This window comes from Chanodichthys erythropterus, chromosome 3, assembly GCF_024489055.1.
Source record: "Chanodichthys erythropterus isolate Z2021 chromosome 3, ASM2448905v1, whole genome shotgun sequence".
NCBI classification, from domain to species: domain Eukaryota; kingdom Metazoa; phylum Chordata; class Actinopteri; order Cypriniformes; family Xenocyprididae; genus Chanodichthys; species Chanodichthys erythropterus.
In genome coordinates this window covers 58,524,625-58,544,254 of record NC_090223.1, presented here as the reverse complement: position 1 = coordinate 58,544,254, position 19,630 = coordinate 58,524,625, and the positions used below count along the sequence as shown (strand labels likewise).

The following is a 19,630-nucleotide window of genomic DNA, read 5'->3' as shown; positions in this document are numbered from 1 at the left end:
AATTTTGCAAATTCTTAAAGATTCCTATAATCCTAGCCTAAAATTTGTAGTCTTTGATCTCTAGTTTGACATGTTCACAGATAGCCGGTTAATGACTGTTGGGATCAAATTTTACCTCAGTGTCAGAAGATTTTGAAGTTTTTTTACATAAATATAAAAATGTAATGATGAATAGTCATTGCGTCTATTAGAATTAGGCTACCTATTTTCAATTCAGCCTATTACTACTTATAACGGACACAATCACTGCTAATTCATCCCACACCTTCTTCACCTCGGGAAGCTTTGGTGGATTCCTGCTTGTCCCGTAGATGATCTGCTTGTGCGCTTTAACTTCACGCATGAGCAGATCGGTTTCTTCACTTGAAAAGTGTTCAGCTTTTCCGCCAACAAATTCCGCCATGTAAATAGCAATCTGCCATGGCGCGAGCGCATCTCGCTCTTAAAGGGAATGGGAGATGACACTCTGATTGGTTTATTGAACTTTACGCCCATTACTCATTAAGAGAATAGCCCTCAGTGTCAGAGTGTCAGAGCAGCCCTCTTCTTCTTGAGCAGGGTAGGAAGTGGCAATCCTGATCACTTCTTTCAGGCCTTGGTCAGCAACGATGTTGACTGGACAGCAGTCTTTGGCAATCCACTTTGCTATGGTAAGTCTGGCTGACGAATGTCTACTCCCACACCGTATACACTGATCCAGTGTTTGTTGTTGCTCACGACTCGACTCGTCAATTTGCTAGTGGAACCTGTTATGTGCTTTGTATTTAAATTATATTTTAAACTCGATGAGCTTCGATGGTAGGACAGTTCTTTGTTACAATGTATGCAAACAACTTTGTGTTTAACCAGAGTGCCATCTAATTTTCTTTTAAATGTGAAATTTCCACCTACCAGAGTTACTTGTGCTTGTGCCATTTTAGATGCGAATGTGACAGGTCAAATTTATTTTTAATATTTGTTTCTTTATTTGTTTAATGGTGTATCTCAACTCAGGAGACACACCCACTGCCAGGGAGCTGCGTTCTGTTATGGAGCATACCTGTGCATTGCAATCAGCGCAGTGTGTTAGTGGCTTTATAAAAACCATGTTTAAGTGTTGCATTGTGATTCCTCTGTGTGCATGTTGTGGGCAGAAAAGGTCTTGTGTGTAGGGAATTAACTCAAAGGGCAAATATTAATAATTATTTATAACTCATTATGATTAGTAATTATGATTAATTATGAATATGTAAATCCATTAATCAGACTAACTGGATGTAGCTACATTAAGATTAATATTACAATCAATTAACCTGTTCGTCCAGTGAACACTCAGTGTTGATTGTTTATTAATTCTAAGAAGTGTTACTCTTCTCTTCATCAGTCTGCATTGTCTGCCAGTAGCTGCTTGCATCCAATTCAAGGCTTTGATGTTTGCCTACAGAACGATCGCTGGTTCTGCACTGCTATACCTTAACTCACTACTTCAGACTTATGCGCCCTCCAGAAACTTGTGTTCTGCAAGTGAACAGCGCCTTGTGGTGCCATTACAAAGGGGCACAAAATCACTCTTACGAACCTTCTCTGGGTCTGTTCCTGGCTGGTGGAATGACCTGCCACGCTCTATCCGAGCAAAAAATGCTAAAGTCATATCTTTTTCGTCAGCACTTGACCCAGTAATAGTAGCACTTACCTTAATTTCTATTTTCATTCCATCTATTTTTTGTATTAATTAAAAAAAAAAAAATTCCTTGCTACGAGCACTTTACTGTCATAACTGTGACTTCACACAGCACTTACATACTGTTCTCATGTTGATATGATTGATTCTACTGTTCTCATTTGTAAGTCGCTTTGGATAAAAGCATCTGCTAAATGACTAAATGTAAATGTAATGTAAATGTTAATTTCCAGGTTATGGAAAAATAACATTCTTATTGTACCGTAATACTCAGAGCACGCAGTCAGGATCTAAATCACTTAAGAGGCAATTTATTAGCAGACAGAGTCAGAACCAAACATGTGTAGAGATTTTTACTGTGTCCATCCAAGGACGCGAAGTAAAATAGGGATTGGTACTCACGTCACTGCTGATGTTGTGATTTTAGGATCACACATCTCTTAGCATGTGGTTATGAGTACATCAGATGACCACTTCCCCCCCCCTTTCCCTAGTTCAGGGCACCAGTCAAGGTATTTTACCTTGGCAGTATGAGAACACTCTCAACAGGGGCTTTCATTCATTTAGAATTAATGTAAAGTGGTCAGCTGATTTATCTGAAAGATTGGTGAAATTGCTAACATGTAGAACCTCTTCTGTATTATCAGCACAAGGAAGACACAAGTGTAATAAAATACATTTTATTAACAAAAGATAAAGAAGAATAACTAGCACAACTACTAAATGAATACCATGAATGATAAAGGAAAGTGCATAAGATACATAGAATACAAGTGATTAAGTTGAGTGTGGCTATGGGAGAGTTACGTTATCTTATGGAAAGATAAACTGTTTCTCTGGAAATAATAAGGTGGAGAACCTTATTATACACTAAACAAATACACTAGAGATTATTTGTTATTAACTAACATCAGCTATATTACATCTAATGGGAATTAGGAAATAATATACTGATAATATACAACAATGCCAAGGTCTCTGGAAAGAGGTTTGGTTAAGTGATATTTACGTTCCACTTGGTTGATTCAGATGACGTTGACGTCTTCCACTGGTTGTACTGGGTGACAATGCAGTGGGGAGAGGAGCCAGTTTCAACAATCTTGAACACGAAGCTCTGTGGGATGCTGATCTCCTGTAGCACCAAAGGGTCCTAAAATCTGGAACACGCAGATGAGGCCCTGGCGTAGGTGCAGAAGGTCCTTAACAATCTGGAACATGCAGAAGAAGGTACCTTGGATTGAAAGTTTGCTCTCCTGAGTTTAACCTTGTTGCAGATGTCGTTACTGTCTCGCTAGACGGAAACTCTTATCATAGTGTTTGTTGATGTCTCTTTCCTCACAAGTTGGAGGCTTAGAACGTGGTTGTCTCTGTTGCTGCCTCACAAGCTGTAGACTCAGATCATGGGATCTGTTGTTGTCTCTATGGATGGACCAGAGGCTCAGAATAGTGTTGTATCTGTTAGTGTCTCACCCGATGGGAGACTCAGAACGATGTAACTATTTTGTCTCAGCTTCGCAAGCCGGGACTCAGAACTGTGTATCTGTTAATGTCTATCCTTGTGCAGGACAGACTCAGAACGGTATATCTGTTAATGTCTATCCCCGTACAGGAAAGACTCAGAACAAGGAGTGTCTGTTGAAAGGGTACCTTTATCCCTTTCCGATGAGGAGGAGATTGCATTTTGGCGCTTCTCCATTCGAGTGCTGTGATTGACTGCTGGCATCAGAGGGGACAAACACAGTGTGGCCCACCATTCTCTCCCCTGTGGAACTCATTTGCATAAAGCACAAAGTTGGAAGTCTTTACAGTGTCTTTAAAGTTTACCAATGCATTTCTCACTTTCCAAACCACCACCAGAATACCTTTGGCAATATTCTAAACAAATAGAGACTAAACATGATGGAAAAAGATTGAACTGTCATTTAATTGTACATTAACAGCTGCATTTGTATCAGATGTTGCACTACAAATAACTTTCACTGAGAATACTTATTTCTGTGAATAAGTATGAAATGGATGTGTAGTTTGCATCAGTTCTAAGGTTTTCAAACATAGTTTTGAATGGATTCGGATGAATCTTTGTGATCTCTCTTTGTTTCACCCTGTCACGGTTCATGGATTCATTTACGCCCTTGTGTTTGTTGCGTTCTGTTGCCAGCCGTGTCTTGTTAAGTGTTTGCTATAAAATGTGCGTGTCTTCATGTCGTCTTTGTCAGTTCGTTGCAGGTTGTCCTGGTGTCGTGCTCTCTGTTTGTATCTCCCTGGTTCTCGGATCTCTGGACTGTCGTCTTGTGCCCTGCTTTCTGGGCTGGATTATCCTGGTTCTCTGATGCCCGTTGCAGCCCTGCGCCACCCGGCTCATTGCCACTCTGCACGCCACAGTCTCTGCATCGACTGTCCATTTGGAGTGAAGTTATTGTACAGCGAATTCTGTCAATAAATGTTTTAATACTTGCACTTGGATCCTCTGTCTGTGTTCATTTCCTGACACACCCATTGCTGCTGAGGTCCCGAGGAATTTTTATGGCGGGTCTCTGGCCAACCTTAGGAAGTAGTCTCTAGATGGGTGAAGGGCTGAAACTGCCTGTGGACAAATGAGAAGTCCTGTCTTTTCCAGGCTTGGTACAAGAGGTCTTCCTCTTGTCCTTACATTTTTATCTGATGGCGTTGGACAGTTTGTTTGTGTTAGGCCACCAAGATCCAATCAAAATGTAGCAAACCTTTGTCCGCTGTTACGGACAGAGAGGGACTCGACCACAAACTGGGCCCTCAAATGTGCTGTTCACTACACATGTATTGCCTTTAGGCTGAGGAGCATCGGATCTGAAGGTTGAGGATAAATCTTGAGGTTTTCGTCTGAAGTTGTTGCCAGTCTTTTTTTATGTTGGATGTTGAGCATGTGGCTGGTGTGTAGGCCTTGGCCTGAAGAGGCTTTCAGCAAGGAGATTGTTCAGTGCCAAGCCAAGGAAAAGAGAAGGAGTGACATTGTTCTCTAGCTTTTAACCTCTGGTCAAAGTCCAACCTCTTAAAGTTGATGTAGCCAATGAAGGTGTTGTATTTCCAGGCGACAACACACCTCGTGTCAGGGCTTTTTATGACCAAGAAGGTTACCAAGCTGAGTTTTTGAATAAGAACTATTAAAGATCCTTGTAATACTGATGTGTTGCACAGGTATGGACATACCGTATACACAAGCATTTAAATCTTTTCGATATGAACTCATAGACACTAAACATGGCATGATTAAAGTTACTTTAAGTACTCCTGGTTGCACTGACCTCCATCAAGATGATAGGGGACCTGCACGCATTTTCGGTTGACGAAAATGCGTGCCTGTTGTGTCAACCTTGATTTATTGCAATGTTGAGGTGTTCAGTTTTATTTAGATTTTAGGAAAAAACATGATTTCTCATTAATCAAATAAATTGTTTATTTTTACTGGCATTTCTCTCAGGTGTTGAGGACTAGTGCATCTTTAAGCCTACATTTAGCATGAGTAAAATACTTCAGTAATATTAAAATCAGATGCTCCAGATTTTTACTCAAGTTGTATTAGAATGTCACTTTTAACTTGTAATGGGAGTACTTTTTGCTGTCAGGTATCTGTACTTTTCAGACACTCTTTACACCTCTGCTCTTTCCACAGTGACAAATTCTAAAACGGTTCTCTTTCGAGTGAATCCTCATGTGGACCTTAAGGTCACCTTTAAATCTGAAACTCTTTCAACACTGATCACATGTAAAAGGCTTCTCTCTGGTGTGAGTATTCATGTGTTTCCTAAGGTTTTGTTCCCGTGTGAAGCCATTCCCGCACAAAGTGCAGGTATAAGGCTTTTCTCCAGTGTGAATTCTCATGTGGACTTTAAGGTTTCCTTTATGTGTAAAACTCTGTCCACATTGCTGGCAGGTGAAAGGTTTTTCTCCAGTGTGAATTCTCATGTGGATTTCAAGGTTTCCTTTATGCGTGAAACTCTGTCCGCATTGCTGGCAGATGAAAGGTTTCTCTCCAGTGTGAATTCTCATGTGGATTTCAAGGTTTCCTTTTCCAGTGAAACTCTTTCCACACTGTTTACAGGCAAATGGACTCTCTCCAGTGTGAATTCTCATGTGGACTATAAGGTTTCCTTTTACAGTGAAACTCTGTCCACACTCTTGACAGGTATAAGGCTTTTCTCCAGTGTGAATTCTCATGTGGTCTTTAAGGATTCCTTTTTGACTGAAACTCTTTCCACATTGTTTGCAGGTGTGAGGCTTTTCTCCAGTATGAATTCTCATGTGGACTTTAAGGTTTCCTTTCACAGTAAAACTCTTTCCACATTGTTGGCAGGTGTAAGGCTTTTCTCCAGTGTGAATTCTTGTGTGGACTTGAAGGTTTTCTTCATGTGTGAAACTCTTTCCACACTGTTGGCAAGTAAAGGGGCTCTCTCTAGTATGAACTCTCAAGTGGACTTGAAGGTTTCTATGTTGGTCAAAACTCTTTCCACACCGTTGGCAGGTGAAATAACTTTTAGTTCCTGTCTTTTGAGCTCTTTTTTGTGAGGAAGACTTTTTAGCCTGTGTCAATCTTTCTCCAATCATGAAATCATGATGTTTATCGTAATGTTCTTGCTCTTCTTCCCTTTCATTAAGTTCATGACTCACCTCTTTCAGTGCCATCAGGTCTAGGACAAAAACAGACATAAAACAATTGAGACATTTAACACTCTGAGGTATGAGGTATCGCTGGCGATACCACCGCAGTTTTTTTTCTTACCAGTGTGAAAGAGACTAAAAATACTCAGTCAATGTTGCACATACAATTAAGAGTTATAAACCATTTTAATCTGTGGAATATCTTTTATTTGTGTACACTCAGAGTAAAAACAAAATGTTGTGCTTTTTGCAAAATAAAGAAAACTAACATGATGCGTGATCTCTCGTCTCCCTCTGAATGAAGTCCAATCTGATAGTTCTCAGAAAATGAACTGTAACTTAGTGAATACTAATCACAAAAAAAAATACTTATGTCTAAAAAAACATTGAAATGTCAGGTTTTAAATCGTCAAAGTCAAATCGAAAACAAATATCCAATGTTTATGTAATCTGTCTGAAAAGAGAGTCATGTCAGAAGTCTGTGATTCAGCTCATTATCCGCTAATGTGGCCACGCCCACGGAGGAGCGCTATTCAGACGCAAAATCAGTCAATACATGCATACATCATCTCAATCGTGTATTTATTGTCTTGAAAAGTGTTTTGAATAGCCATAGTTAGCGATCTCTGGCCTCTGTTAGTTCGGTTAGTTCCTGGATTGCCTATTCTTCTTTAGCAGGCATTTGTGAACTAAAGGTGCACAGAGTGCCCTCCGGCTGCAAGTATGAATTGAAAACACTCACAGTGATGACAATAAATCCTGAATAAATATTACTCTTCTGTATAGAAAATTGACATAAACATATGAGAATCCATCAATATTTCTCCAAATGTGCATGCTTTTAAGCTAAAAGACTATATGAAATGCCAGAGGTAACATAATTGTTCAGACACTTTGCATCACAGAAATGCATTATATTTTAAAGTACATAATAGAATACCATTATTTTAAATTGTAATAATATTTCACAGTATTGCTGTTTTTTCTGTATGTTTGATTTACACCATGATGAGCTTGAGACATGATTAACAGGGTTTTTTCACAGCCTACCTGAGTGAAAGAGCTCATTAAAGGAACACTCCACTTTTTTTGAAAATATTCATTTTCCAACTTCCCTAGAGTTAAACAGTTGAGTTTTACCGTTTTCGAATCCATTCAACCGATCTCCGGTTCTGGCGGTACCACTTTTAGCATAGCTTAGCATAGTTCATTGAATCTGATTAGACCGTTAGCATTGCGCTTAAAAATGACCAAAGAGTTTTGATACATCGTGTACTAAGACCGGCGGAAAATGAAAAGTTGCGATTTTCTAGGCTGATATGGCTAGGAACTATACTCTCATTCCAGCGTAATAATCAAGGAACTTTGCTGCCGTATCATGGCTGCAGCAGTGCAATGATATTACGCAGTGTCTCTCACAAACGTCTCCATGGTTGCAAGGCATGTTCCCTGTGCAAGCAGGGGCTCACACGCACTGCGTAATATCATTGCACTGCTGCAGCCATGGAACGGCAGCAAAGTTCCTTGATTATTACGCCTGGATGAGGGTATAGTTCCTAGCCATATCAGCCAAGAAAATCACAACTTTTTATTTTCCGTCGGTCTTAGAACACGATTTAACTACAGAAGAGTCAAGTTTTAAATAGGAAAAATATCAAAACTCTTTGGTCATTTTTAAGCGCGATGCTAACGGTCTAATCAGATTCAATGAACTATGTTAAGCTATGCTAAAAGTGGTACCGCCAGAACCGGAGATCGGCTGAATGGATTAGAAAACGGTAAAACTCAACTGTTTAACTAAAATGAAAATTAGCCTATTTTTTCAAAAAAAGTGGAGTGTTCCTTTAATATGCAGGTCATTAGAGCTCTTTATGCGATTCTTTTGTCTTCTAAGGTGAGAATCACCCATTATTCATGATGATTCATGCCTCCACGCATACTGTGTTTCTTGACCAAAGGGGGGACTAGGTTCAATTTTGTGGACACATCTATATATATATATATACACACACACATGGGTGACTTTAGGGGGGGGGGGGGGGGGGGCAATATTTTTCCCAATGTGTTCCCTCAGCGCCACCATGAGACGAAGATCTATTTCAGAACAAATAATCTGGCTGCGGGCGCGGGCCAGATATTATTGCTGGCGGGCCAGTTTTGGCCCACGGGCAAACCACTGCAACCACTGCTTTATGGTATTTAGTCTAAAAACATTTAATATAAATACGAATGCACAAAACTGCAAGTTTGACAATATAATAAAAATAATGAAGACCAAATTACAGACTATTTTTTTTCTTTTGAGCATGAACAGAAAAAAATCTTTTCCATTGTTCTCTATTCAGAAGATGATATTGGGTGTATTGTTGCAGAAAATATTGCAGAATATTTCTGTAATATGATCCATTTCTGTAGAGCTGGACATTTTAATAATGATCAAATGACTGAGTTCAGCTGTGAGAATAAAACCAACCTGTTTGTTCCTCAGTATCTTCATGTTTCACAATGAATGTTTCTTCAATCTTCATGTCTACAGTCTCCTCTTTAATAAACTCCATCTTTATGTCTTCAGTCTCCTCTTTAATAAATGCCATCTTTAAGAAGAGAATACGTAACAATACGAGTTAATGGTCTTCAGTGACCTGTTGGACGACAACAACAACAACACTGATACTTAAAATTAATAAACTTCATAATTAGACATTTATGATCTACATTTGGTATTTAATGAGTTATAGATTATATTTAAATGATTACACTGAAGAAAACATGATTCATTTGTTAGTGTTTGTTGTTCTCTTCCATGTTCACTGTTTGAGCAGCACGTGTTGTGATTAGGGTTGCAAAGGGGTGGAAAGTTTCTGGTAAATTTTCCACGGGAACTTAACCTGGGGAATTTTGGAAATATTCCAATTTGGAAACTTAACAGGAATTTATGGGAATTAATTGGAAAATTTGGGGAAATTTATACAGATTTATAATATTTACATAAGATGTATCATATAAAACAAATATAAACATTTTGTTTTGTCATAACATGAAATAACAGTTATTTATTTTTCGCATTCGATTCATTCGAATTCATGATTCATTGTTGGAAACAGTTGTGTTAGCATGTCAGAATGACTGGAGAAATGATGCTGAATTCAGCTTTGATCACAGGAGTAAATTATATTTTTATGTATATCAATTATTATACCGTTATTTTAAATTGTAGTTATGTTTCACAATATTACAGTTTTTTTCTGTATTTTTGATCAAATGTGCATGTTATGGACTGGGGGAATGCACAGTGCATGCAGGGGGTGTGTCCTCAATAGCCCTGCAGTAAGTAGTGTGCTGTGTGAGGAATGTGCCGGGTAAAAATTAAACTAAAATTGCATTAAATATGGTTGTTTTAACCATAATTATGTTGCAAGTTTTTTTTTTTTCAACTACATTTAAGTACCCTGCTATAGGCTAACCTGCAATTTTGCAAATTCCCTGTTTATTCCCTTTAATTCCTGTTAATTCCCATGGAAAGTTTTCGGGCTTCGAAAATTCCCGGAATTTTGCAACCCTCATCGTGATTCACTGAATCATTTCTCAAAGTGTTTGATTCAGTTGACTCAGAGTTGAAAAGTTCAGTTTCTCCATGGTCTGTGTACCTTCGGATAATTTTTTTAACAAACAAACAACAAACAAATCTCGAGTCGTTTTTTCATATTTTTATTTTAATCACACTTTGTTTTAATCCGCCAAATTGAAAAACAATAAAACCAAAATGGATAAACAGCTTGAACATTCAATCTCTACATGGGTGGGAATAAAACACCCCTTTCCGCTGATTGGTCAACCAAAGAACAAGCTGTCATCAGTACTTAGCTCCAGAATCAGCTCCTATATCAGCTCCATAGTACCCTATATCTATCTGATACATTTGTACAAATTTTTACAGAGTTTACTGCAACTACATTTAATCTCGTTCTCATCAAACAGCCAGACAAATAAATGGCTCGACACAACCTGTGCCAGGGCAGAGCCGACAGAGGTTTCTTCTGTATACACATACATTTATCACCCAAATAAATTATACGAAGGTACACGGACCCTCCATCATGACTCTCCAGAGACTGAACTCGTGTTCATGATAAACTGATTTATGATATATAGAGAGAGAAATGAGACGCAGGTTTACTGTTTCTCATCAGTGGATGAGCTTTACTCACACAAATATCCTTCATTACAGTTAGATAAAGAATCACTATGTTACAATAAATAGTTAATTTTACATCACTTGTAAGACTATTAAAAACCATTAAAACTATTTCTGTCGATTAAAACAGATTAAATTCTTTATTCAGACCTTTATTCAAATCTTTCTCCAGCAGAATCACAGCAGATGCAGAAGCCCTGCGCAGTCTTATGACGTCATGCAGTACCTCCAAAATAAAAGTCACGCATTGTCTACAATCACAGAAGTGCATAGAAATCCAACTATTTTACCAGATTTTTGTATATTAAAATAAAAACAGTGACAAATATGATACAAACAAATGTGTCAAAAAGGTTGTTTGAGTTCATAAAGCAGAGTTCATTCATGTGTCCGAATTGAAACACATTTAATCTCAATGTGTTTTACCCAGTGGTGTAGTCTAGTTTTTTGTAGTGAGTATACTGTGATTTTTCTCAGCCTCATACTCACCCGACCCAGAGCGACACCCCATAATCACCACCACACTCATTAATGCATATAGTAGGCAACTGATCTATAGGCTACACATAATTGAGACCATTCTGAAAGACTGCTTATGTGTGTTTTATCAGCATGTGTTGCTTATAATAAATTAACAAGACTTTAAAAGCCAGTGACATTTACAGCAGAAGAGACTCTGGACTGATTTTCTGTTTAGTGTCAATCACCATCTAACTCAGCCAGTTAAAATGGCCTTGGATGTTATGAATATGGTCCCTGGAGCATAAGTTTTATCAGTTGGCCAGTTTCAATGCACATTTAAGAGTTTAATGCAATGCACATTTCTGTCCCCGGAAAATGGGGACGTCTGGTCACCCTATTTTATGGTCAGTAATGTTTGACATTGTTTACATTTTTCCGCGGTTGAAACACTGATTAAGTGATTACACGAGACATGATACGGATTTCCTTAAGTTGTAATGTACCTTTTAACATACCTTGAGATGTTCATTCATGTTTATTTCGCGCTGCAACTGGTATTAAAGCGGAGGAGAGGATCAGTTCGCGCGTCAGGCTGCCGCTTCTCTTGAACTACAGAAATTTGTCACAGCGCCAAAACGGCATTTGTTTATTTTTTTTATTCTGAAGAAAAATGGGCAATGTCCATGTTTCATGTCCAAAACAACAAACCACAAATCTTATTGTGATTTATTAGATGGTTACGTATCCTTGCGCCTTGATACGGAATTCCTTGACTTTTCCTAGTGTATATACGGTGTATACCTACCTAGACTACAACACTGGTTTTACCAATATATAAAATGTGGACAAATTTTAGTTTAAACATGGGTATAAAATGTGTAAAAAGTTATCGTTCAACGATCAGTATAAGTAGAAGAAGCAATCAATATTAAATATAATTAACTCAATACCAAAAATTATTGGTAAAAGGTTCAGTCAAATTGAAAATGTAATCTTTGACATATTTGTAATTAAATCAATAGCAAATAAAGTCTTTAGTGTCAAGAGTCATTTGTGTGAGTTGCCGCCTATGTAGTGATTTCAATTCTGTGATGCTCTTAAAAGAGACTGTCGGTTCTGTTTTGTGCTTTTATGTGGTTGTCAGGTTTGTTGTTTAGACAAAATCAAAAAGTAAGAAAAATAATTGATCACCAAATATCTGTATTTCATAGGTGTGTACTACAGATCACGGTATCTGCGGGGCGGTAATAAAAAATAACAGTCATTTAAATGCAGGTGGGTCACAGGCGGATGAGACAAAAACGTTTTGATTTTAAAGGGATAGTTCACCCAAAAATGAAAATTTGATGTTTATCTGCTTACCCCCAGTGCATCCAAGATGTAGGTGACTTTGTTTCTTCAGTAGAACACAAATGATGATTTTTAACTCAACTCTTGTGGTCTGTCAGTCTTATAATAAGAGTAAATCGGAACTCGATCAATAAGAGTTGAAAACACTTGCATGGAGAAATCCCAATTAAACCCTGCAGCTGTGACGACACATTGATGTCCTAAGACATGAAACGATCAGTTTGTGTGAGAAACTGAACAGTATTTATATCATTTTTAAAACACCACTGTGTCCAACTGCGTTACTCGGTTAGTGAGGTGTAATCGCGCTCTGACAACGAAAATAATATACTTAACTATAGTATAGTGTATTACTTTTTACGAAAGTAATATACTGTACTTCAATGAATGTCTCACTCATTGAAGTATACTGCCCTACAAAGCAAAAAGGCAGTAACTGCATTTTTGGTCAAAAATTAGTTATTGTCATTTTCATGACATTCAAGGCATCCTTTGTTATGTGACAAAACATCTTATCTGAAATGTGTGTCGTTTTGGAGAAAAATGGTAGTTGTTTGTACAGTAACTGCAAAAAGCCCTAGTGAAACAAAGCATAAGTACAGTAACATCCATTACTGTATTCTTGTTATGTTTTACCTAACAAAAAATAACCGTGTTGCTGCGCAGTGAAGTTACTGTTTCCATGGTGAACACACACAGCTGATTTCGCGGCATCCTCGCGAGTCGCAGGACGGTTTTTACATTTGCGATTTCACCCTTCTAACTTCACACACATTTTGTTTGAGATGGCACAAAGCCGAGGAAAGAAAATGGTCGAACTGGCGTTGAAAAGAAATTCCCGGAGAATGGTAAGTAACAGTGACAGATTAAACATTAAGAGGCTAGGCTATCACAATATAAGCAGCTGCCAGGGCGGGACTTCCTCTCAGAGGTCCATTCAGATAGCATTATGCTAATTAACAGGCGATGTTTTAAATAGCTTTGCTTACCTGCGTTGTTGTCCAGCAGGAGAATATAACTGTCCATAAACACAGCTATCAGTGTAACGTGACAGGTGTTCAACTTAAAACACACTCTCTTCACAGCTGCTGTTTGAAGACTATGTCCGCTGTTTAGAGCAGTTAGCGAGTTGTGAGCAAAACTGACATCTTTCTCTTTAGTAAGCATCCATGCTTTCAACAAAAAACAAACTTCCGCAGGTATTTACGCCCCCTCTCTCTCCCCCCTTAGCTCTCAGACTCAAACACATTGGTTCCTGTTCCTAAGCATTTATTTATTGCACGGCTTCTTCTTCTGAATATAAAATTATATGTTTAATTTGGATTCCCCTAAATTATATTAAAATGTTGTCCCTCTGCATGACTGCAAGCTTCTATGTTTTATCCTATTATTGTAGGCCTAATGTAAATATGAAGCCAGGTTGCGTTTTTGTGTGTTGGCTTTATTTTTATTTTCATTGAGGTTGCAAAATTATTAATTTATTATTGTGTTAGCCTAATTCATGCATTATTTTGTCATATATATATATATATATACATATATATTTTTATATATATATATATATATATATATATATATATGTGTATATATATATAAAATCTGTAATCTATATACAATCTATTATTAAATGTATGTTTACTAATTTGAAATATCTGTCCCATGTATTCATTTCATTCAGTACTTTTATAAACCTCCTAAAACAGATTCTGCACCGTATAAAATCAACTTGTTTATCTTATTTATCATCCTAAGAGTTTAAAAAGCCTTAGAAACACTTAGACACAATTATTTTGTTTTGCTCTGTTGAATTGGAGTTTAACTTGCCTATATTGCTCCAAAGAAAAGTTGTTTTGGAGTGCTTTAACATTAATGTGATTTGTAGGTATAGCAAATACTACATTACAGATACAGAAACACCCCCAGACACACATTAATCTAATACTCACAAATAATAATGTGGTCCTAAAATAAATGGTCCCCATTTGGACCTTGATACAGCTTAGCAATGTGAGACTTTAAGCAGCCGTTTCAGCACCAGAACAGATTCCGGGTGGAAAATATTGACCTAAAATGGTCAAATTAGTTTGGGTTTGGTATATCCATGTTCAGGAAAAAAAATGGTTCCAATTATTTCAAATACAGTGTATCTAAGACAACCATAGCCCAAGTTGTGGCAAAATAGTTTTTGGAGAATCTGTAGTTACTGCCTTTTTTCTTGGTATGGTGTCATGTTTTTGGTAAGTAATACAAAGCAATAATACAGTAACTGCAAAATAGGGGTAAAATATCAAATTAAATATGAGGATTGATATGTACAAAGAATAAGCTAATATAAAGTAACATAACAGCAACATGTCCAATAATCTACCTACAACTACTTAGGCTGGATGACAGGATAACTTTTAAGTCATTTTTCTCAGTTCTGCACTCTGCGTAGTTACTGCCTTTTTGCTTTGTAGGGCAGTATAGAGGGCATGCACGTGACGTCACCATCGACCGTCACGTCTGCTGAGTGGCAAAAGACTGAACTGCAGCATTGGTTTTCAGCGTGAATGTCGCGAAAAACACACAAAACACATCCAAAACAGAGCTTTGTGATTGACTGTACAAATAGCTTTGACACAAAACCTGAGGTATATATTTAAAGACTGCTGAAAGCTACAGAAAAAAGAATCAAATGGATCACTGCAATTCACAGAAACAACTGGACTCCAGCAGAGAAACATGGATTTGCTCTTATCATTTTGTGTCAAATTGTTGGATTTTGAGGTAAAATCATACCGTATATACTGTATTGTTATATATTGTGTTGACAACTCATCAATTAAATATTTTCCATCTTATATATTCTGCACAATTGGGTGTTTTTAAATAAACAACACTGACAAAAACTACACTATAAAACTATATATGCGTTAGGGCTGGACAATATGACGATATAACATTGATATAAGTGATCAATCTGGTTTAGACCTACCTATATTGTAGTTATATAAAATATTCACAGGCAGATTTGCTTTATGTATTAACCCCGGCATCGAAATCAGGCACATATAAATGTCAGGAAACACGACTCCTGGCTGCATGTCGATATCCATGGATTAGGTTTATATGACAAGTTGTAAGGAACACTTTTGTCTTAAGTCCAACCTTTAGTGTAATTCGTTTGTTTTACTGTTGTGTTTTCGCAGTTTCCTCTATTAAATCCTGTAATGCAGCAGGTTCTTTTGCCACTCAGTCCAGCTGAGGGAGCGCGCTTTCAGCGGGAAAGTGACGTCGATGCATACCATCTATAGAGTACCTCAGGGATGACGTGTTTTTGTAGGCAAAACCCGGAAGTGAGTTACCATTTGAGGGCTTCCGGTTCCAACGCCGTAAAGTCTATGGGTTTTTTGAATGGGTTTTTGCTAAATCACCTGAAATAAGGTCTGTGGTTAACAAAGCCTCTAAATATTTCAACATTCGCTGGCTGACGACTTCTGACAACTATGCCCAGGAAAATACAACTGCTGTCTGTCTGATGAGAAGCGAAAAAAAAAAGAAGCCCTAGATGGATCCATCCTGTGCATTTTTTTCAGGTAGCCTATATATATTCACAAACATGTGAGATTTGTGAAACTGTTGTGAACCTATTTAAGGGTGAGATTATTTATACGTTTAACGCCATGTTAATAGTTTGACCACCAGCAACGCATCTGCCTGATTTGATACTAATGCAATTTATGTCATATTATAATTTCAATTATATTCAATTGTAATTTAAATTATTTTAATGTGCTATATTATTTTGATGTCCCGCTAACGTGTCCTCTTCATGACACCATAATTTGTGAAAATATATCATACACTCATTTACAATACACATTTACAATACCACTGTCACAGTGTTACCTTACTCCACTCTGCTGTCTTTTTGAAGGGGTCTGGAAAGAGTCTTCAAGTTAAAATCAAATCAGAAGTGTTCTTTTGCACATCCTTAACTCAATTTTAACTCAATGTCTCAAAATAATTTAAAAAAAAATCAAAAATGTCAGATAGAATCTTATAATTCCAAGGTGATGAAATAATGCAATGACTGGAACAAAAAAATACTTACGCAGACATTGAGTTTTTTCACCATGTCTGTGTCATCAGCTCCTCCAATTCTTCTCAGCTTGCAAAAAAAAAAAAGAATAACAAAAATTGTCTGTAAGAATAACTTAACAAAACTGGCTTTATTAATGATCTAAACGTTCTGAATAAAAAAGAGAATAATTGATGTGGTGTGGTCAGGGTGAGTTGACAATGGCACATACAAATTTTGTCAATACGATAAAGCCTTGCTGAGATACATCCTCAGATATGTTTTCGCATAATTCCAACAAATTTGTTTTTGAGATATACGTTGTATATAAATAATTTTCATGGATATGGTCAAAAGACCGGATCTGTGCATTAAGACTTGCAGTGTAAATGCAGCCATTGATTGCATTAATCATATAAAACCCACCAAGGCTGCTCCCTTTCATTTTTATCCTGCAAATGAGACTCCAGTTCTTGAAGTTCGTTTACACTGTTGGCTGGCTTCACAATGAATGAAGTCCCATCCGTTGTTCTGATTGCGATTTTTACCATATCTCATGTCAATTAGCATTTGAAGTAGGGCTGGGCGATATGGCTGAAAACTGTACCACGATATCAGTGTTTCATATCGGTCGATATCGATAATTATTGATATTTTTTATGAACCATTTAAAATAAGGACCAGGAGAAAAATATATTACATTTAAACATTTTTATTATAAACTTAACCTTCCTCTGATCATAATCCTCTCAGTTATTAAGACAGAAATGTCAACAACCATGGAAAACTCAAATAACTAAAATGTAAACATAAGTCTAAAGTAGTCCAACCAGCGCAATCATAGAGAGAGGTTTTCCCGCTGATGACAACTGAATGGACAGCGCAAAGAGCAGGCCTCATCAATGTCGGTAAACACAACTACATCAGCAAGGATTTCATCTTCCATACTGGATAAGAACCTCAAGAGCTGCTCAAAGCTGCCCAAATCGATGATTTAAAGCATGTAATCATCCATCCTGATGTTAAATATTTCCAACGAACGGTGGCGATCAAGCGCCACAGACGGAAATGGTCGAGCACCTACAGAAAAACGAGATATTCTCCATTTGTTTTAACCAATACAAAATTGCAAAATTCAGACACGACTTTCTTCTCACGTTAATATTTCATTTAATGCGGGTTCTATATCGTTATTATATTGAAAAATGTCAATCTCTCCACTCGCAGGCGGATTCCCTTGCACAAAACTGGACGCGCGCGTGCTCTCGCTCAAGCCCCGGGTATACTTCGGCAGTCCACGTTCGTGCAATTTTCGTCACATCTGCGCGCTCAATTTTTTGTCCTCCTGCATGTGCAGCCGTGAATCTAGTATTGTCTTCTCTCCAGGATTTATTGTTGCCATAAGCGCAACATTATAGTGTAGGCACCCACCAGCAGAAACATTAATCGGCGCATATGCCAAGTTTGCCAACAAAAGTAAATCAATATTTACATGTGTAATAGTTGCAAATGTATCTGTCTCATGTGTCCCGCATTGTCCCACAAAATCACATCTACTGTCCTGCAACAAATCAATAGTCAGGTGGTCACCCTAGTCTAAAGTCACAATGAACACTTTTTCTCTTTTATTTACAATTTCCTCGCTCGCTGCGGCACTCATTTTCTGCTTATCAGTCGCCGGTTACTGAAGAGAAATCCAGCACGAGACAACTATATGGCGCAACCAAAATTGACACTGTTACATGATTGGCTGTTAGCGTGTCACTCCCTACGTTGCTAGGTTACCAGAGAACGAGTGCCTTTGTTAATGCAACCAAACTTGCTTCACAACCTCTGTTTTCTTCCGATGAAGAATAAAAAATATCAAACGTTTTATCAAACACATTTTTTATTGATATCGATCACGTGTCTATCGCGATACATATCGTTATCGTTTTATCGCCCAGCCCTAATTTGAAGTACTTTCCTCTGGAATTCTAGGATGAAGTGGAGTAAAAACAGATGTTATTAGGGTTGATAGGGTTGGACAATAACTCCTTTATGCACACTAACTTAATGTGTGGGTTACATGAACCACAAGGCTGCAGTCTGGGGGGAAAAAATGCAGTTTCAGTATTCAATACTATTTACTTTCCTCTGATAGAGGAAAGGTTGATGTCTTATGTTTTGGTGTGGAGGCCTTTTGGAAAATACTGGAGTTACCAGGCTCCGATTTCTCCCTGTCCTCAACTGCACTCATGGACCTTACTCTCTTGCTGTCTACTCAGATGCTGGCTGTTGCTTCTCTGTAAACCCCTTTTCTACTCCTGTCAATTATGAGGGGAAAAACAAATATTTTTAATAGGTTGTGGCTTGTTTCACACACACCTATGGAAGTAAAAACAGTGATAACAATGTGTTTGAAACAAAAAGCTTGTTGAATTGCACTAATTGTAAAAAACAAACAAAAAAACACGTATTGTGAATTTTTTTTTATTATTTTCAACTAATTATTATTCATTATTATATATATTATATTATATATAATTATATAATTCATTGTTGTTGTTTTTTTGGAGCACCAAAAATATTATTGTGGCTTTATAATATTAATATTGAACCACTGCACTCACATGAACTGATTTAAATATGTTTTTAGTACATTAATGGATCCTGAGAGAGATGCAATGCATGTGTCATTGTGCTCTCATGAATGTACGCATATGCACTGTTTACACTCTCACACATGCATCATGATATGCTTATGAACATGCATTGCAGGACAATATAATTTTAAATAAAGTGGAAAATTTGTATTTATGCAAACAAATACTCGAATCAGTTCTGTTTAAACCATTTGAGTCTTTACAACCTTTCAGGGGCATGTGGTAGTTGTATTTGCTGGAAATTGAGGTACAGAAAGCTCTAGGATTTCATTAGAAATATGAACAAGGAAGAAGATGAACAAGGGTCTTGAAGATGTGGAAGAACATGAGGGTCAGAAATGACCGACAATATTTATTTTTTGAATTAACCCTTTAACCTATATATAGTACCTAACAAATCAATATTAGAATTGTCAATTAAATATTTCTCTTATACCTCTGGTATGAATCCATAATTAATTTCATGTAGGCTGTAAACAGTGTTCCTAGTCATAGGCTTACCTCTTGCTGTCCTTTCGGAATTCACCATGAGATTGTTGACAAGTTGCATGACAAACTGTCTGAGGAACGTCTCGGTTACAAAGGTAACCATCGTTCCCTGAAGGAGGGAACGGAGACAGCTG

The 19,630-nt window shown here is 37.4% G+C and overlaps 1 protein-coding gene across 1 annotated transcript; it reads right to left on the bottom strand.

Moving 5' to 3' along the window:
* Positions 1–5,109: 5,109 nt before the first annotated feature.
* LOC137006997 (gastrula zinc finger protein XlCGF57.1-like) lies at positions 5,110–10,683 on the bottom strand. The gene is made up of 3 exons (XM_067368242.1): positions 10,638–10,683; positions 8,766–8,886; positions 5,110–6,321 (listed from the first exon to the last, which is right to left on the bottom strand). The coding sequence occupies exons 2-3, from the start codon at positions 8,884–8,886 to the stop codon at positions 5,384–5,386; spliced, it is 1,059 nt and encodes a 352-aa protein (XP_067224343.1). The 5' UTR covers positions 10,638–10,683; the 3' UTR covers positions 5,110–5,383.
* Between the last annotated feature and the right edge of the window lie 8,947 nt (positions 10,684–19,630).

Excerpts from the sequence above, each read along its gene's own strand:
- LOC137006997 (XM_067368242.1), bottom strand. The coding sequence starts at position 8,886 with ATGGCATTTATTAAAGAGGAGACTGAAGACATAAAGATGGAGTTTATT. Across the intron at positions 6,322-8,765 it reads AGATACTGAGGAACAAACAG|ACCTGATGGCACTGAAAGAG; the intron begins GTTGGTTTTATT and ends TTTTTGTCCTAG.